Here is a 15,278-nt window from a genome sequence, read left to right as displayed (position 1 = left end):
TAGTTTTCAAATGGGAGAAAAAGCACACCCTTTTAGACAGTATTAGATTGAGGTTGTGGGGACTATCCTAATTATTACCAGGCCTTGGCTATCTTGTGTTTTTCCTATAGAAAACTAAATTCTAAAAGATTATATTCATTGTAAAGCTGAAGCTTGCACAAAATAGAGGTGAAAGAAAAATCAGAGTACTTAAAAAAGAAAAACATGTTCTTCACACAACAGGAGGTAAACCTGTTGAACTCCTGGCCTACGAATGCTGTGTGGGCTAAGGAAGCAGCTAAGGAAGCTGCTCAGATTTTCTTCTTCTCTATAAAGAGCTGGGAAAAACAGAACAGGAATTCTAAACGTAGGTAAAAGAAAAATGATCACAAAAATATTTTAATGTTCTCTGTAAAGTTTGCAGGCTCTTAAATTAAGAGTTTCTATACTGGTATTCAGGCTTTCAAAGCACAGCATGATACCAATATTTAGCTGGATTTCTGGCAAAAGTAAGAGGACCAACACTTGATATTTTTGGAAGTCTTCATGTTTTCAGGAAAGATAGGACAAGTATCTTGAGGGGAAGATAGAAGGATACCTTATTTAGTGTTGTTTTTATTGTTTCACTTTCTAAAGTGAATGTCAAAGATTAATTGGATTTAATATTCATTTAGATGTTAGAGTATAGAGTAGAGGACTCTGTATTGTCAAGTGTATATTCAAGTTAAATGGAATATCATGGTGTCCTTAATCTTCTATATATTTTGGTTTTTTCATTTTTCTCCCTCTAGTGTGAAATATTTTTGTCTTATTCTGATGGTAATTTTGTTGTATTCCTGAAAAATATGTGCCTGCTTTTGCTATTATTTGCCGTAAGATGTGATGTCTCTCATTGCATTGCTAAGAAAAAACAGGGTTTGTTTTATGGTTATTAGTTCAGGAAATAACATTCAATATCCAAAGATACTTTTTGCTTTCAATTTCAGTTTTTTTCTAAAGGCATAGGCAAATAGAGAGGATCCTTTCACTTTTCAAGGAGATTATTTGGGACTCAGAAGTGGATTCACAGGATATTCTCCTTGCTCTTTCAATAGGAGTTTTCACTTCTCTCTGTTCATTAATTCTCTGTGCTATTCTTTGTGCTACTGCCTGTGCTACCCTTCTCCTAAGTGTTTGGAGGACAGTAAATGCTAGTGATTAACCTGCAGAAGCAGTAATTTAGCTCCAGGATGAGAGCCAGCATCTTAAGCATCTGGAAATTGCTTTTAGACACCTTTGTTATTCGTTGAGGCATTAAGCTGGCAAAGGTGTCTCATGAAGTACAGAGTGGTAAAAAATACTGTGCATTCTATAAATAGTAACAGTACAAAACATTAGGCTTCCTCATGTGTATTGTGATTGGCTTGGTCAGTGATTGAAATCACTCCTGAGCTGTGCCAACCTGGAAGACAGCAAATTTCCCTTTTAGATGCACCTAAGCAATAATTTATTCATTCTTACTCCTCTTTTTCTCCACAGAATTTCACATTCAATGATGATTTCAGTCCCAGCAGCACAAGCTCAGCTGATTTGAGTGGTTTAGGAGCAGAACCTAAAACACCAGGCTTCTCGCACTCCTTAGCACTGTCATCAGATGAGGTATGCTGATGAAATTGTTTAATTTGGGAAATAGTTGTTTACTTCTTCCTGTGGCATCTCACTTGATTACTCAAATAATAAAGGAAAGGTTTTAGGCAGTAGGATTGGAGAAGAAAATTAATCTTGGTTTCTAAATGAAGATTTTTCTTGTTCATATAATAATGACTTAAAATATTTGCCTGTGGTACTATTGTAGGGAAGTGGAATGCAGTTGGTGTCCTAAGAGATGCTGTATCCTCACACGTGCTAATAAATTTTTTCTAAATATGTACATATGGACATAGATATAGATATAGATATACATATACATATAGATATACATATACATATACTAAACCAGGCCTGAGACAGTTTTGATATACCAAACATACAGTACAGTTTGGTAAATATAGTTGAGATGTAGGGCCCCTTTGCCTACACCAGTTTTTACCAGAATGACCTGTACTTGCAGTAATTGTGTGTTACTGTACCTGAATGTACGTGTATTGATTATAATGTGTATGTCTTAATCCACTTCACATTCTTTGTGCTTGCTTTGCACAGTGGATTTGAAGTCAATTACTTAAACCAGAGTTTTTTCCAACAATGATAAAGTAAAAAGGCATTCCTAACCCTGTAAACTGGTGATATATTTGAGCTGAATATGATGTATTGAAAATAGTCTTCTCAAGATACTAGTTTTGTGACTTAGTTATGGGTGAGGTTGCACAATTTGACAGTAGCTGGCAGCACATCCTGTGGAGTCAGGAAATCTGTGCATTTGTTCTTTTACAAACACTCCACAAGAACTTCATATTTTTCATGTGAGATTTGAGCCAAGTTGTTTTTACTAGAGAGGAGGAACTTGAAGTATCTGTATCTTCCATACCTTTTTTGTTGTTGTTGTTTTAATGATAGGTAGGTTTTGTATTACTGCCTGCATGGTTTACTTGGGTTTAAAGAATGAGAGCTGTTCTGTGCAACTCTATTTGCCAAACTGCGTCTACAAACCCAACCATTCTTACTGCAGGTAATTAAGGGCAAAAATTTATAACAAAAGGAGACTGCAGACAGGTCTGCATATGCCATGAATTACTGAAAACAGCAAAGTCATCATTTGCACTTTATTTAGTGTTAGTGCTGTCTTGATAATGCATTTCATTCACTTACCATGTTTAATTCCCTTTATATTATGTATTTGATTGTGGCAATGTCCTGTTCCGAGTGGTATTGAATTAAAAGCTTGAAAATGCTTTCATTTTGCATGTTCAGCTCTCTACTTTATCACTTCTACAGTACCAAGCCTGAGCAGGTCCATAAAAATGAATGTGTTTTCTCCATCCTCTGCTGTGTGCCAAATTGGTGCCTCTGGATAAGGCAGCATGTTCAGTAAGAGCTGCCCTGGAAACCTCCCCAGCCACCCTGGGCGAGGAGGAGGCCGGAGCTGCTCCTCGACCTTCCACAGCACACTGTTGTGAGCGCTCCTCCACTCTGGCTTCCCTGGAAGCTCTGTCAGCATTTAAAGAAGATGAAAAAATGAAAGGCTGAGGAGGGAGCCCAGTTCTTGCAGTCAGTTCTCCTCTAATTAAGGAGCTTTTGCTCTTGGAAATTGGAGCCATCAGAGAGGTTCCCACCGGTTCTCAGCTGTCAAGATCAGGAACTCTAGAGGGGTTTCACTGATGCAGTGTCAGGTTTAGCTGCCAAATCATGTGTCTGCTGAGCTTTCAACATAACCTCTTTGCTTCTGGAAATACTTCTTTTTAAAGAAATCTTGTTGGTTTTGAGTAGCCATATCTGTTTGCAAATCTTGGTGCTGCCGTTGCCTGAACTTTTACATGCTGTTACATGTTTGGTATTTTGTTTCTATAATGCTTTTCTTTCCCATTTCTTTGTTGCTCCCTCACTCAGAGCCTGGATATGATTGATGATGAGGTGAGATACTAGCGTGCTGTTGTGGTGAATCGCGTGACCATCGCGTGGCGACGTGCTGTCTCTTTTCCAGAGTCACATTTCTTGTCTTGTGGTGTTGTGTGGCAAACCCCCTTGTTGGCACAGAACACTCAGTTGTCACTGGCTCCTCTTTCCTTGTCTTGAGTTGCCCTCTCCTTGTTGCTGAGAGTTTTCAAGGCCACAGCAAACTGCAGTTTCTGTGGTATGCTGGAAGCAGGAGGAGGGTCAGTGTCAAAGCAAATCTACTGGACCAGGCATCAGCTGTGCTGAGCTCCTGGTGGCAATAGGAGAAGAAAAAGATAGTGTCCAGCCCTGACAACTGGACAGCCAGAAGCTGAGAGAGCTCCCAGCATCATCTAACCTAGTGTAAAGCTGCTCTAACAGCAGACAGCTGCTGCAGCCTGTAGCAGCTGCTTTGCTGACCACAGCCAGGACAGAATAGCTTTTGTTTCAGGCCCCGCTGGCATATCCGTGGGTGGAAGAAAGTGGCAGAGCGGGGACATGGGTCGGCTCCAGCAGTTGATGCCACACTTGCCCTTTTTGGTGCTGTTTTTGCTCTCACCCAAAGCAGCACAACATGATGAGAGCAGGGCCAGAGCTGTGGGCTCACTGTGTGTTCCGTACCACTCCTCTGTGTCATCTCCTAAGTCTTCTTCCATAGACGATATCAGTCCACTGGCTGTTTGATATCACTTTGAACTCTAGAGCAGTTTTCTGAGGGTTTTCCTTTCCCCTGATTTTTTTTTTTATTAGCTTAAACAAATAATTAAGATCTGTGAATGAGCCCAGGAAGTGGAATGCTCAATTCATTGCATCCTTCAGGAACGTGCTAATTTAAAAAAAAAATCTTGTGAGGGAATGGGAGCATACATGGTTTAATTGTGCCACCTGGTCATTTCAGTCCCTGCTTGGGTTAAAAGGAATGCCAGTTCCTTTTCCTTCTATGATTCTACAGATGAAAGATTTTTTGGGTACCTTGTACTCATTCTTAGGTGCCTGGTTAGATAGGAATGTAATACAGCAGTGTGGAATTGTTATTATTGTAGTGCAAAGATAGTCCAGATACCTGTGCTCTGATGGTGGCGGTTTGTGCAGAAAAATGTTGCTACTCATCTGTGTTACCCTTTAATAATAATGTAGCATATTTTTGTCACAGATCCTTGATGATGGACAGTCTCCTAAGCACAGTCAGTGTCAGAGTCGTGCTGTTCACGAGTGGAGTGTGCAGCAGGTTTCCCACTGGCTGATGAGCCTGAACCTTGAACAGTATGTTTCGGAATTCAGTGCCCAGAACATTAATGGGGAGCATCTCCTTCAGCTGGATGGAAGTAAGCTCAAGGTAATTAACTGGCTGGGCTTCAAGATTAACCATAGTATTTTTTGTCACTTCACATCATCTCAAAGGCAGTAAGAGTTCATCCAGAAAGCAGTGAATCCTTGTGCATGCAGTCGTGATAGACTAGAGTAATAAACAGAAAGTAAAAAGCCACAGCAACACTTTAAGAAAATCCCATATGCACTTGGATTCAGAAGCTTCAGAAATGCAAGGCATTTGCTTTGTGAAAATTCTTGGTGTATATAATGTACCCATATTTGCATGTGCAAATCATATAGCAGTGTGTGAAAGTGGTATTTGCATGCACATATTTCTCATCCAACTCTGTTTTGTGATAGGGTGATTCTGAGAAGATAGTAGATAGACATGTATCAAAAGTAGCAAGGGAATAATGGATTAGTGGGATACAGGAGGCTTAAGCTGATAACAGTTGAACTACGTTAGAACTAAATACAGTTTTGATGTATAAAGTATGCATTGTTTCTTGTAGTAAAAATCTGAGCCTACTTCAGTCAAAAATAATTACAGGAAGGAGTTGTAGGAAGCTCAGTAGATCTGAAAGTCCGAGTTCGGTGTTTCCCTTTCAAATTTTTTTTTATGGCACTTCACTAACTATAAGGGTCTTAGAAGACTGCAAGTGAACTTTTGACTAAGGCGTAGCACTGAGAATTTGGAAGTCTTGTTCTATGTGGACTTAGATGATTTCAATAGAATAGTTTATTTGCCTTATTTGATCAATGAAATCAACACTGTTGGTGGCAATGAGGTCTCATTCTTTAATATTCTAGAAGTGGAAAGCATGAAGTGAAGTACTTGCACATCAGTAATATATCGCAGTCTGTGTCAGATTTACTTGGTTGTTACAGTCTTCTATCTAAGAAGAATTAATTTCTAGAATATGAAAACAAAACGTGATAGATTAAACCATAAGAAATACTTCTAAATTTTGTTTTCCCCACCTCAGGCTCTTGGTATGACATCTTCCCAGGACAGAGGAATCATTAAAAGAAAGCTAAAGGAAATGAAAGCATCCTTGGAGAAGGCTCGCAAAGCTCAAGAGAAAATGGAAAAGCAAAGGGAAAAGCTTCGAAAGAAGGAACAAGAGCAGCTGCAGAGGAGATCAAAGAAAACAGACAAGTGTTCGTCAGATGCAACAGAGGGCACTAATGAGCAGTGATAAGCAGAAGTGCTGCTGTGTTTGGAAAGTGGAGGCATGTCAAGGGAAGAGAAACTCACATCCACTCTGATGCCCCTTCAGCTTTCTTGTGTTCATCACCCAAGACTGTGTACAGAGAGACAGGGCTGTACATAGAATGACTAGGGAAATTTATATTGTGTAGTTTTCTTTCCTGCATATCCAGTTCACGCTCGTTGCTGTTGCCATGTGAAACAATCCCAGCCCCTCGGTTTGTTCTGTTCTTGTTGACAGCTAACAGATTTCATTTTTGTGTGGTGGTGTTTCCTTCCAAACTACTCTTCTCTATTGAGCTCTGTGTGTTTGGTCACTTCAGTAACCAGCATGATGCCGAGGAGCATGTCCACTGCTTCACCTCTTCTGAATAGGATGGCCAGTCATTATGATTGGGGAACATTTCTTCAGCTGGGTAAAAGGAGTTGTGCTCTAACTGATAAGATTTGACTTAACTTTCTAACTGGAAGTTCAGCTTCTTTACAGTGTTTGGATACTCAGTTCAATCTGCTGGAGTAAGTTTCATCTTGCGTCAGTACCTTTAAGCAACGCTTCTCTGAAAACTGTTCAGTGACTTCTGATACACTGGAGATAAAGACAGGAGAGTCAATATTCCCCCTGGGTAAACGACAGGAGGGAAAACTCTTTCTGTTAACTGTACAATAGTTAATCCAGGAAGGAGGCAAAGCCTTAAATGGTTATGTGGGTTTACACAGAAATCTGAGGATAACATTTATCCTTTAGATATCTGAGCAAGGATGAATTTCTAACTAGAGCACAGCATGTAAGTCTGTATAAATTTTATTGTGCTCCCAGTGTGTAGGCAACTTTCTTATAGCACAGTCCTCTTTGTTTTTCATGTGTTTCATACAGGAAACTGGGTTTATTTTGTTTCAAGTTGTTTTTTCCCAGGAAAAACACCACATCTTCAAATTCATTCTCCAGTCAGTAAGCATTGGGAGAATAAGCTTTGTGCTGTGCTATTATGAAGCTGGTATTGAAAACAATTTGCGAACTTGAGTCTGCTGTAGATTTTCAGTTTTTACAGAAGTGCACTTTAAGAAGTGGAAGATGAGTGATTCTGGTTAGATTCAGTACATTGCTGGTAAGGTCAATGCTTCCATGGAGGTGGTGGTTACTAAATCCAAAGTTCCCACGTTATAACTGTTTTGATTGATATATTTTAAGAATGTCCAACCAAAACCTGAATTTTTGGGCTTTGGCTGTAGAATGTTTTGATGGCTTAGCAGTGGTCATACTTCAGGGATTTCTGGGGTGTTTGAGGCCACGGATGAAGCCTGCTGTGTAGTTTTGACTGTGACAGAAGCAGTGTATGATTTTACTGCCTCAACAGGAGTATTGAACTATGCAGTATTGCTTCAAAAGCATGGACAGACAACGGGCAGATCTCCACAATGAGGAGCTGCAGGCACAAGCTGACTGCTCTACAGTCAAAGCTAACTGGGCATGGTTGAGAAACATCACTTCCCATTCATGCAGCCTGGAAGTGGCAGTCTTCATCTGGTTGTGCAAGCCGAGATATTTTTTAAGATGGTGATGCAAAGTTAGAATCTTGAACTTAAAAATGCGCCAGCCCAAAATTGAAAATTCCTCTGAAGAAAATGCATGTTTTAGTTTGACTTGGCTTCTCTTCTGCTCTGTACTTTATGGCATTCAGATTTGTGTCTGCAAAGTTCTCTGAAGCTCAGATTTGAAACACTTAGGGTGCACTGTTAATAGTTACATTTCTTTTGATCCTAATAATTTCTTTGACGTGTAAAATGGTCTGTAAACCAAGAGAGCCTAGTTCATTCAAAATTAATACACAACAGATCTACTTAGCATTAGCTTCATTTTTCTTCCAAATCCAATTTCTACAAGTTTTTGATGTATATTTTATTCAGATCTAAAATTGAAATTGCCATGAAAGATACTTGCTGATATTTCTAAAGGCTTGTGATACTTTTCTTGAGATAAACCACGAGCAGCAAAATACACCTGCTAACAAAAATTACACATTGCAGTAAATCCTTCTGTGTTCATTCATAGGAGAAAAATTTTACAGATGTTTAACAGCCTCATAAAACTAGCATTCTTAGAGTAAGAGGAGTTACCTGGAAGAAACTGGAAATTTAATATTTTAGATACAATGTTGATAAGTGCATTAGATAACAATTTTCTTTTTAAATTATGTTTACATTGTAGTAATGTTTAAGTGGTTGTATATAATAATCTAAGGGGGTGCCCCTGTTTTATGTTCTTTTGTTATTTAGAAACCTGAGCAGATTGCTTGGCATTATACATTGAGTTTTCATTCTTGCTTCTTAGAATGGTTTCTAGTTAATCTCTTTGTAAATCATGTTCTTACTCTACAGAATAACTAATTCAACTTAAGTCCTTTAAGTATTCAGGGGACTTTTACTGCTTTGTGATAATGTTATTTTGTTATTCTCAGACTAAAAACATCAACAAAAACCTAACTTAAAAAAAACTAGTGGCTTGCATTTAAAATAAAACCATTAAAATGCATTTTGATCAATATGTGAAAACTAAGGAAATGGAACGATGTCAAGAGTTTTGCTCTTCTTTCTGTGATAAAAGATTTATGTGATCCCTTTCAGTAAATATGGCAACTCAATCTTGGGAAGTGCAGAAATGTCACCGGATAACAGACATGAAGCACAGTTTGAAACTTTCCTTGCTGTTCTATAGGATCTTTAAAGTTGTGTTGCATTTTTTCCCCTTGTTATTATGACTTACAAGAAACAAAAGATGGATGTCTCATCATTCTTAACTTAAACATCCTGTAAACCAATGCTAAGTCAGACTAATGTAAGGCCTAATGTAACAAGAAGAAACAAATTTCATGTGCTAAATGACTGGACAGCCTTTCTCACAGTTTGGCTCACCTGCAGGTGTAATGTCGCCTACGTTGTGTATTTATTTGTGGAGCTAAAGCTGTTTTTATTAGGCTGACTTGGCTGGCCACCATTGAACTGCTGTGCTAGCAGCGTGGTGTTTCCACACCTGTGCTTGTGTCATCGTTACAGCTAGGTGGCTGCAGCAGGCTGGCCCAAGTTATTTTCTCCCTGGTTGTTAGGATGGTAGGCCAGATCTGTAAACTCTAGTTCTGCTCATTGCTGCAGTATTGCAAGCTGTGAATATATAGAGCCCCTGAAAAGCTGAAGAAAGGAGAGTTAGCAAGAAGTGGAAGTCTCAAAAGTCTCAAAAATAGAAAATGAAATATACGACACTGCAGATTACTTTAGTCCTACAAACCCACGTGTTTATACTGAGATTGTGAGGAGAGTGGTGGCTCCTCGTTCTGTACAAATCAGCCAGACATGCTGACATCAATCGCTTCCAGCTTGTGTCTTCCCATGTCTTCACGGGTGGGTTGCTGCACCCATGAAACTTCCTGTTTAAACTCCCCATTGGGTTTCAGTCTGCCCAAGGAGACCAGGGCCAGGGGTGAGGAAAGAGCTGCACCCCTTCACTGCAAAGCACAGAGAGTTGCCCACTGTCTGCATTTCACCTGCCACCCTAAGCAGGTCTGGTGGGGGTTGCTGTGAGTGGAGCCTGTTCAATATCATGAGTTAGAATTACACAGTGGAACAGAAGCCAGTTATAAAAAGCTGAATGGAGTTAGATGTTTGTATTTCAGTGTATACAAGTACTTTTGTATTTTTTCAACTTCTTAAAAATTTTTTGCAATGGCATCTGTTTTGCAGTGACTGAAGTCTGCTGCAGGGATACCACAAGAATTGAGCTTTTACTAGAATTACTGAGCACCTTTCCTCTAAAACTTGCCAGCCCTCAGCTCTCACTGACATTCAGAGGTGCTTGACACTTGAGACCAGGGTTTCTCATACTTTATTGCTTCCATCAAAGCCTCCTGTCCTCCTGAGCTTCTATACCTTCACCTCCTGGCTCATGGATTGGTAAGAGGTGGGCAGTGTCACTTTGAGAATGAATTGTGTTCCACTCATGCACATAGTGCAGAATACTGTTCTACAGTAGTACGGAAGAGGATCATCGTTTAGTTGGGTGTCAGTATTCTAGCAGGAAAACACATTTTTTTGTGTTTTTAACCCCAACTTTGATTTTTTTTGAGTGCTTTCAGCAGTTTGTTTCTGAGCAGGATGACAGGTGAAATCCAAGGAGACGTGCCCACTCACCAGAGTGGAGTGTGGGTCATCTGTAGATGGCACAGTCCTTTTTGTTAACCTTCCCTGTGGATTATACTGGACTTTTTCCTGTACCTGTGAAACTGATTTTTCAAAGCTGTTATATCTTAGTCATGACATTGAACCCTCCAACCCCTCAATATAAAATGAGCTTTCTGTTACTAACCAGCTGTACCAACTGGTGCTTTTGCTATTAGCATTAGGTAATGATTTAGAAAATGCACATCTTACAGGAAGGTTTGGTGGTAGTGCCTTGGGCTGCCTGTTTCTTTGGGAAGTGTGGACTGTGTTAAGAACAAGCTGTGGGGTTTGTGAAACCTGCTAAGTCTTCTTCCAGAGAGGTGAGGAGGGCTCACAGCTCACGAGATCAGATCCAGCCCATGTAACCCAGGAGCCCGGGGCTCCTGCTGGGTTTCCAGTGGGAGCTTTGCCACTGCCACTGGTGGAAGTGGACTTGGGCCCTGTGCAGAAGTGTCTGAAGGAAGGGGGGATCTCAGGGCACCAGATGGAAGGAGTAACCAGCCCACTTGGAAGTGAAGAGTGCACAGTGAACATCTTCTGACTCTGTGCTTTCCCATACACATTCACTGAACAACTGCTTTCGTATTTCCCAGTCACATTGCGACGGTATCTCACTGGTCACTGACAAGTGTTCCACATATTGCTAGAAGACCAGGCAGCTAAAAGACTAAAATGCACTGTGCTTACTGTAAAAATTGGCTTCTTACATTGTTTCTTTTTATATGGTTAAAGAGAGAGTTGTGCTTCAGATTTTTTCCTTTTTCTGTTCATTTTTTAAAGAGGTCAAATGTATATGAAGTGCATGTTATCCTGAACTTTTTGTTTGTACATCTTGGTGTCTGATCACCTGCATGAAGGACACAGTAGTGCCATGTCTGAGCTTGTTCTCTTGTGCTTGGTTGATATGAACTTCTCTAGATTGTTGAGTTTTCCCCAAGATAACTTTGTTTAATATTTAGTTATTGGGAGACATCAAAAGAAAACATCATGGTGGCCCTTTGTTTTCTTACAGTTGAAATATAAACAACAAAGCCTCGTGGTTTAAAGTTAATTTGTTAGTGTAAATAAATTTCTTGCCAATGAGTATTATTGTTGTTAGACAACGAATGCAATAAAATGAGAAATCCTGAATCTTTATTAGAATTTGTAATGAGTCCTCACTTTTCTGCCCTTTTGTTGGTCATTCCAGAAGAAATAATAAATAGTGAGGATGACCGGACAGCTGCATGGGTCAGGCTAGGGGGTAAGGGGGATATGTACCTTGCCCTGGTTGTTCTATGCTTCCTTCTGCTCAGCCAAAGATTATTTTATTCCTGGCTCTTGGCCAAATTGGTGTGATTCACAAACCTCCAAGTGGGTCTCATTTACACTCTGTAATTGTGTGGAAAGAAGTAAAAAAAATATATATTAAGGAAAAGAATGGTCTTTTTTCTTCATATGTAGATGAAATGTAGCATGCAGTCTTTTGCTGCATGTTGATGTAAAAGTAGGCTACTTTCACATTCATCCTGGTTAATGTTTGTATGTTTAAAAGATCTGGATTGGTTTTGTTATATAAAAACATTTTATGCTCAAGTGTAGGTTAGTTATAATGGGCATTTTATACATCCAAAGTACAGCAGTTATTTTACTAAACATGTTTAATATGTCTTTTATTTATTTGATTTTAGTAAAGCATTAAGTTAGGGAAAATCAAAGGGCACAGACTGTCCAATTTGTGTAATTATTTCAGTGGATTTACATCTGGCAGAATCTAGGCCAAACACTCTGCACTTAATCTGTCTAACCCAGTTTGTGTTTCCCATTGACTGAATCATAAATCTTACCTTCCACTAATACAGCCACCACCTGCAAGAAGCTAAAAGGAATTCTCAATTCATAAAATTATCTTAATTAAAATAGATACACTAAGAGGCTCCAAGTCCATAACTGACAAGTAAAATGTGTTTGCTCAGCAGCTTCCTAGGCCTGAAGCCATCTATACATATGTCTTTCTTGTTTGTGCAAGTTGTCTCAGATAGCTGCAGCTGGGTTTCGGAAATGCCCAGAGCTGCTCCAGTCTCTACAGCGTGTTAAAGGTGCTGGGTTATGCCCTCCTTGGGCTTGCCAGTGTGGATTTTATGTGTGCACGTTACTTTGTAATTGGGAGGCCAGGCTTGAGCTGCATCTTCCACCACTGCTGTTTCTGCGCTGAGGCTGCCAGGAGGTAGAAGCTGTACCCCAGCATGGCTCTTGCTGCACAACGCCTGCTCGCTGTCTCTGTCCTGCCCCGCACCACCTGAACACTGGTGGCCCTGCTCCAATTCCCACCTCTGTGCTGCAAGGCTGGGATACCTGTGGAGGAGGCTGGCAACAGGCTTCCTGCCCTTCTCACCTAAGGTCAAAGTTTTACTGTGAGTAACAGCTGATACCTATGATGTCTCCTCTGAAATGCTGTAGGAAAAGATAAGGCCCCTCACTTGCCCATGATTCAGTCTGCAGGCAGACTGACGGGAAGATCTTCAACGCGGGAGTACTTTAGAACAGAAAAAAAAGCCAGTGATGAGTGAAGACAGTCTTGATTTTCTGAAAGGCCAAAACCAACAAAAAACCCAGAAGTTTGACAAGATCCAACAATGCACAGATTTGCTCACTTGAAGATGTTTTAAGCAGCAGTAAAATGTGAAAATAATGTTTTGATGGGTTATTCTGCACTGCTCAGGGAAGTGGCTATTGCCCTTCTACAACCAGAGAGTAAATCCAGGACTAGCAGAGTGACTGATGGGCATTTCAGCTGTGTCACTGCCACTGATACATGATGTAACTCTACAGAACATAGCACTTCAGAACAAAAAGTGGCACAATCCTAAAATAATCACTTCAGAATGCTAGTGCAGGCCACTGGTGGCTAATCACAAATGAGTAAATAGCCCAACCTCTCCTTACTGCGAAAACTTCCTTTAGAGCCATTCTTTCAGCTTGGGCTCTGACGACACCACCTTTTCTTCAAGGCTGAAAATGGATTACAAGTTCCTGTAAGAAAGTACACCACTTCTGAGGGAAGCTAAAGTGTCCTGCAGGGAGGAAAGTTGCTAAGGAAGGAGCAGGAAAGCCAGAGTTAGGTAATGCCAAAGTACAGAAAAGGGATGAGAGAAAAGCCACCCTCGTTCGGGGCTGGCTCTGCTCTGTGGAAGGGCTGCACACCATGGGCAGCAAAAGACTCAGAACTGTGATCCAAACAGAGGAGTCCTTGTCACCAAAGCCTTCATGGGCAGACAGTGGAGCCTGGGCAGTGCACAAGTCCCCAGTTCAACTGTGAACATTTTGGAGAGGAGCTGTGAGCAGTTTGTGCACAGACCTGCTGATGCTGAGGCACCCCCAAGAGACAAGTCAGTTAGCTGTGCGATTAACCAGCACCCAACTCTGCCCCTCCAGCCATCAACAGACCCCCACAGCCTGTGCCCTTTGGATACAAAACATCACAAATACCAGCGACCACTCTTAGTACATGGTGTGTAGGAGTTGTCTGCCATGGCAGCAGAGGGAAGCTGTAGGCATGGGAAGGGCCAACATGCCACTGGCTCCTCTTCAGCCTCACAAAGTTCTTGTGCCCAGGGACATGCCTTACACCACAGTGTCTGTGCCAGCTAGCCAGTGGCAGCGGGGGGGCTTGGGGTGGAGCAGAGGCTTTCTGGGGGCAGGAGGTGATTTGGCATGACACCATCCTTCCCATATAGCAACACTGCCCCAGCCACAAGCCCTGGCACTGACTTCCTGCTCATTAGAGCTGTCCCTTTTGCTCAGGAAAGGAGCAGTAATTGTTTTCCTACCAGTGGATGAAAGCTATTAGGCTTGTTAGAAAGAAAAGGTGCAGGAGCCAAGAGAAGTCAGTACACACGTTTGCTGTTCAGGATGCTTCACTGCTCACCCAAACCTCAGCCTGCAGTACTGCCTCCTCAACCAGAACAGCAAAACCCAAACAGAGCAGGGTTTGCACTTAGTCCACCTCCTGTCTCAGTGTTTGGGCCACTACAAAGCAGGTTATTTGGTCTATCTTAAAGGCAAGAAGCACTCCTGTGTTTTCTGGACTTCTCATATACTCTTCAGATTAGAGGGGCTGTGGCTGGTGCTGGAGCAGACTGCAGGAAGGAACAGCAAAGCCAGCTTAGCAATTGGCACCCAGGGACTATCTTTTTCTCCTCCTAAGCTTGCACTGCAGAAGCAGCCTGTCTTTTTTCTCCACAATGGTGGAAGAACTGCAGTGAGGAAAAGCTTTTGCATCAGCTGAAGGATGCAGAGGGGCCAGTGGCCCTCAGGGACATCTGTCTGGTGGCACCACTGGGAGGGGCTGCCAAGATGCTGAAAAGGGCCAGTGCAGGCAGGTGCAGGCACCACAGTGGCAGCCCCAGCAGGGGATGCCACATGTAACACAGAGCCTTTAGCTGCATGTCAGCAATTCTCTTGAACCTGGAGAGCTGATCACAGGTGGGAACTCAGAAGGACAGAGAGCGCAGCAGGAGCTGCTCTGCGAGTAAGGGCATCTACACTAATGCAAGAAGAGCTCACTCCATGAGCTCCAGCTTCAAAAGACACTGAGTTCAGTTCATTGCAAATGACTGCTACCTAACATCATCCCAAAAACACCAGCTGAAGGAAACCTGGGGGGCTTTTGGCAGTGCAAAATGTCAGTAACTGATGCCAGATAAACATGAAGGGCTGCCTGGTGCACAGCAGTGCAGTGGGAATTGACTCCACACCAACTGAAGTTAAACACAGAACATATGTGAGTATGGCTTGGGGGAGTCACTGCAGAGCACCCAGAAATGCTCCCTTTGCTGAAGGTGTGCAAGATATGTTTCCCACTCTTAAGGAGAAAAAAAAAAGCTTTTCTAAACTCCCTTTGAAAGACCCAGTAAGAAACCACTCCAAAGTGATGCCCTACTCTTTCTCATAGGGTTGAAAGAAATTTATGAAGCTGAAGTAACATTAGGAAATGGCTTTAGGGAGAAAGGGAAATGAA

General features: G+C 41.5%; 1 protein-coding gene across 6 annotated transcripts in view; it reads left to right on the top strand.

Moving 5' to 3' along the window:
- Positions 1 to 11,416, top strand: part of PPP1R9A (protein phosphatase 1 regulatory subunit 9A) — a 135,991-nt gene extending 124,575 nt beyond the window's left edge. For 4 of the 6 annotated variants that reach the window (XM_048305213.1, XM_048305227.1, XM_048305208.1 and 1 more), the window contains 4 exons: positions 1,498 to 1,617; positions 3,505 to 3,528; positions 4,703 to 4,885; positions 5,847 to 11,416. In XM_048305213.1, the coding sequence (XP_048161170.1) occupies positions 1,498 to 1,617; positions 3,505 to 3,528; positions 4,703 to 4,885; positions 5,847 to 6,059 (540 nt within the window). In that variant the 3' untranslated portion in view covers positions 6,060 to 11,416. The remainder of the gene's footprint in view (positions 1 to 1,497; positions 1,618 to 3,504; positions 3,529 to 4,702; positions 4,886 to 5,846) is intronic. The other 2 variants (XM_048305221.1, XM_048305243.1) reach the window with 1 other exon arrangement.
- Positions 11,417 to 15,278: the final 3,862 nt, after the last annotated feature.

Source organism: Corvus hawaiiensis, chromosome 1, assembly GCF_020740725.1.
Source record: "Corvus hawaiiensis isolate bCorHaw1 chromosome 1, bCorHaw1.pri.cur, whole genome shotgun sequence".
Taxonomy (NCBI): Eukaryota; Metazoa; Chordata; class Aves; order Passeriformes; family Corvidae; genus Corvus; species Corvus hawaiiensis.
Note: the sequence above shows the minus strand (reverse complement) of the source record. Positions and strands in the feature narration are given on the sequence as shown.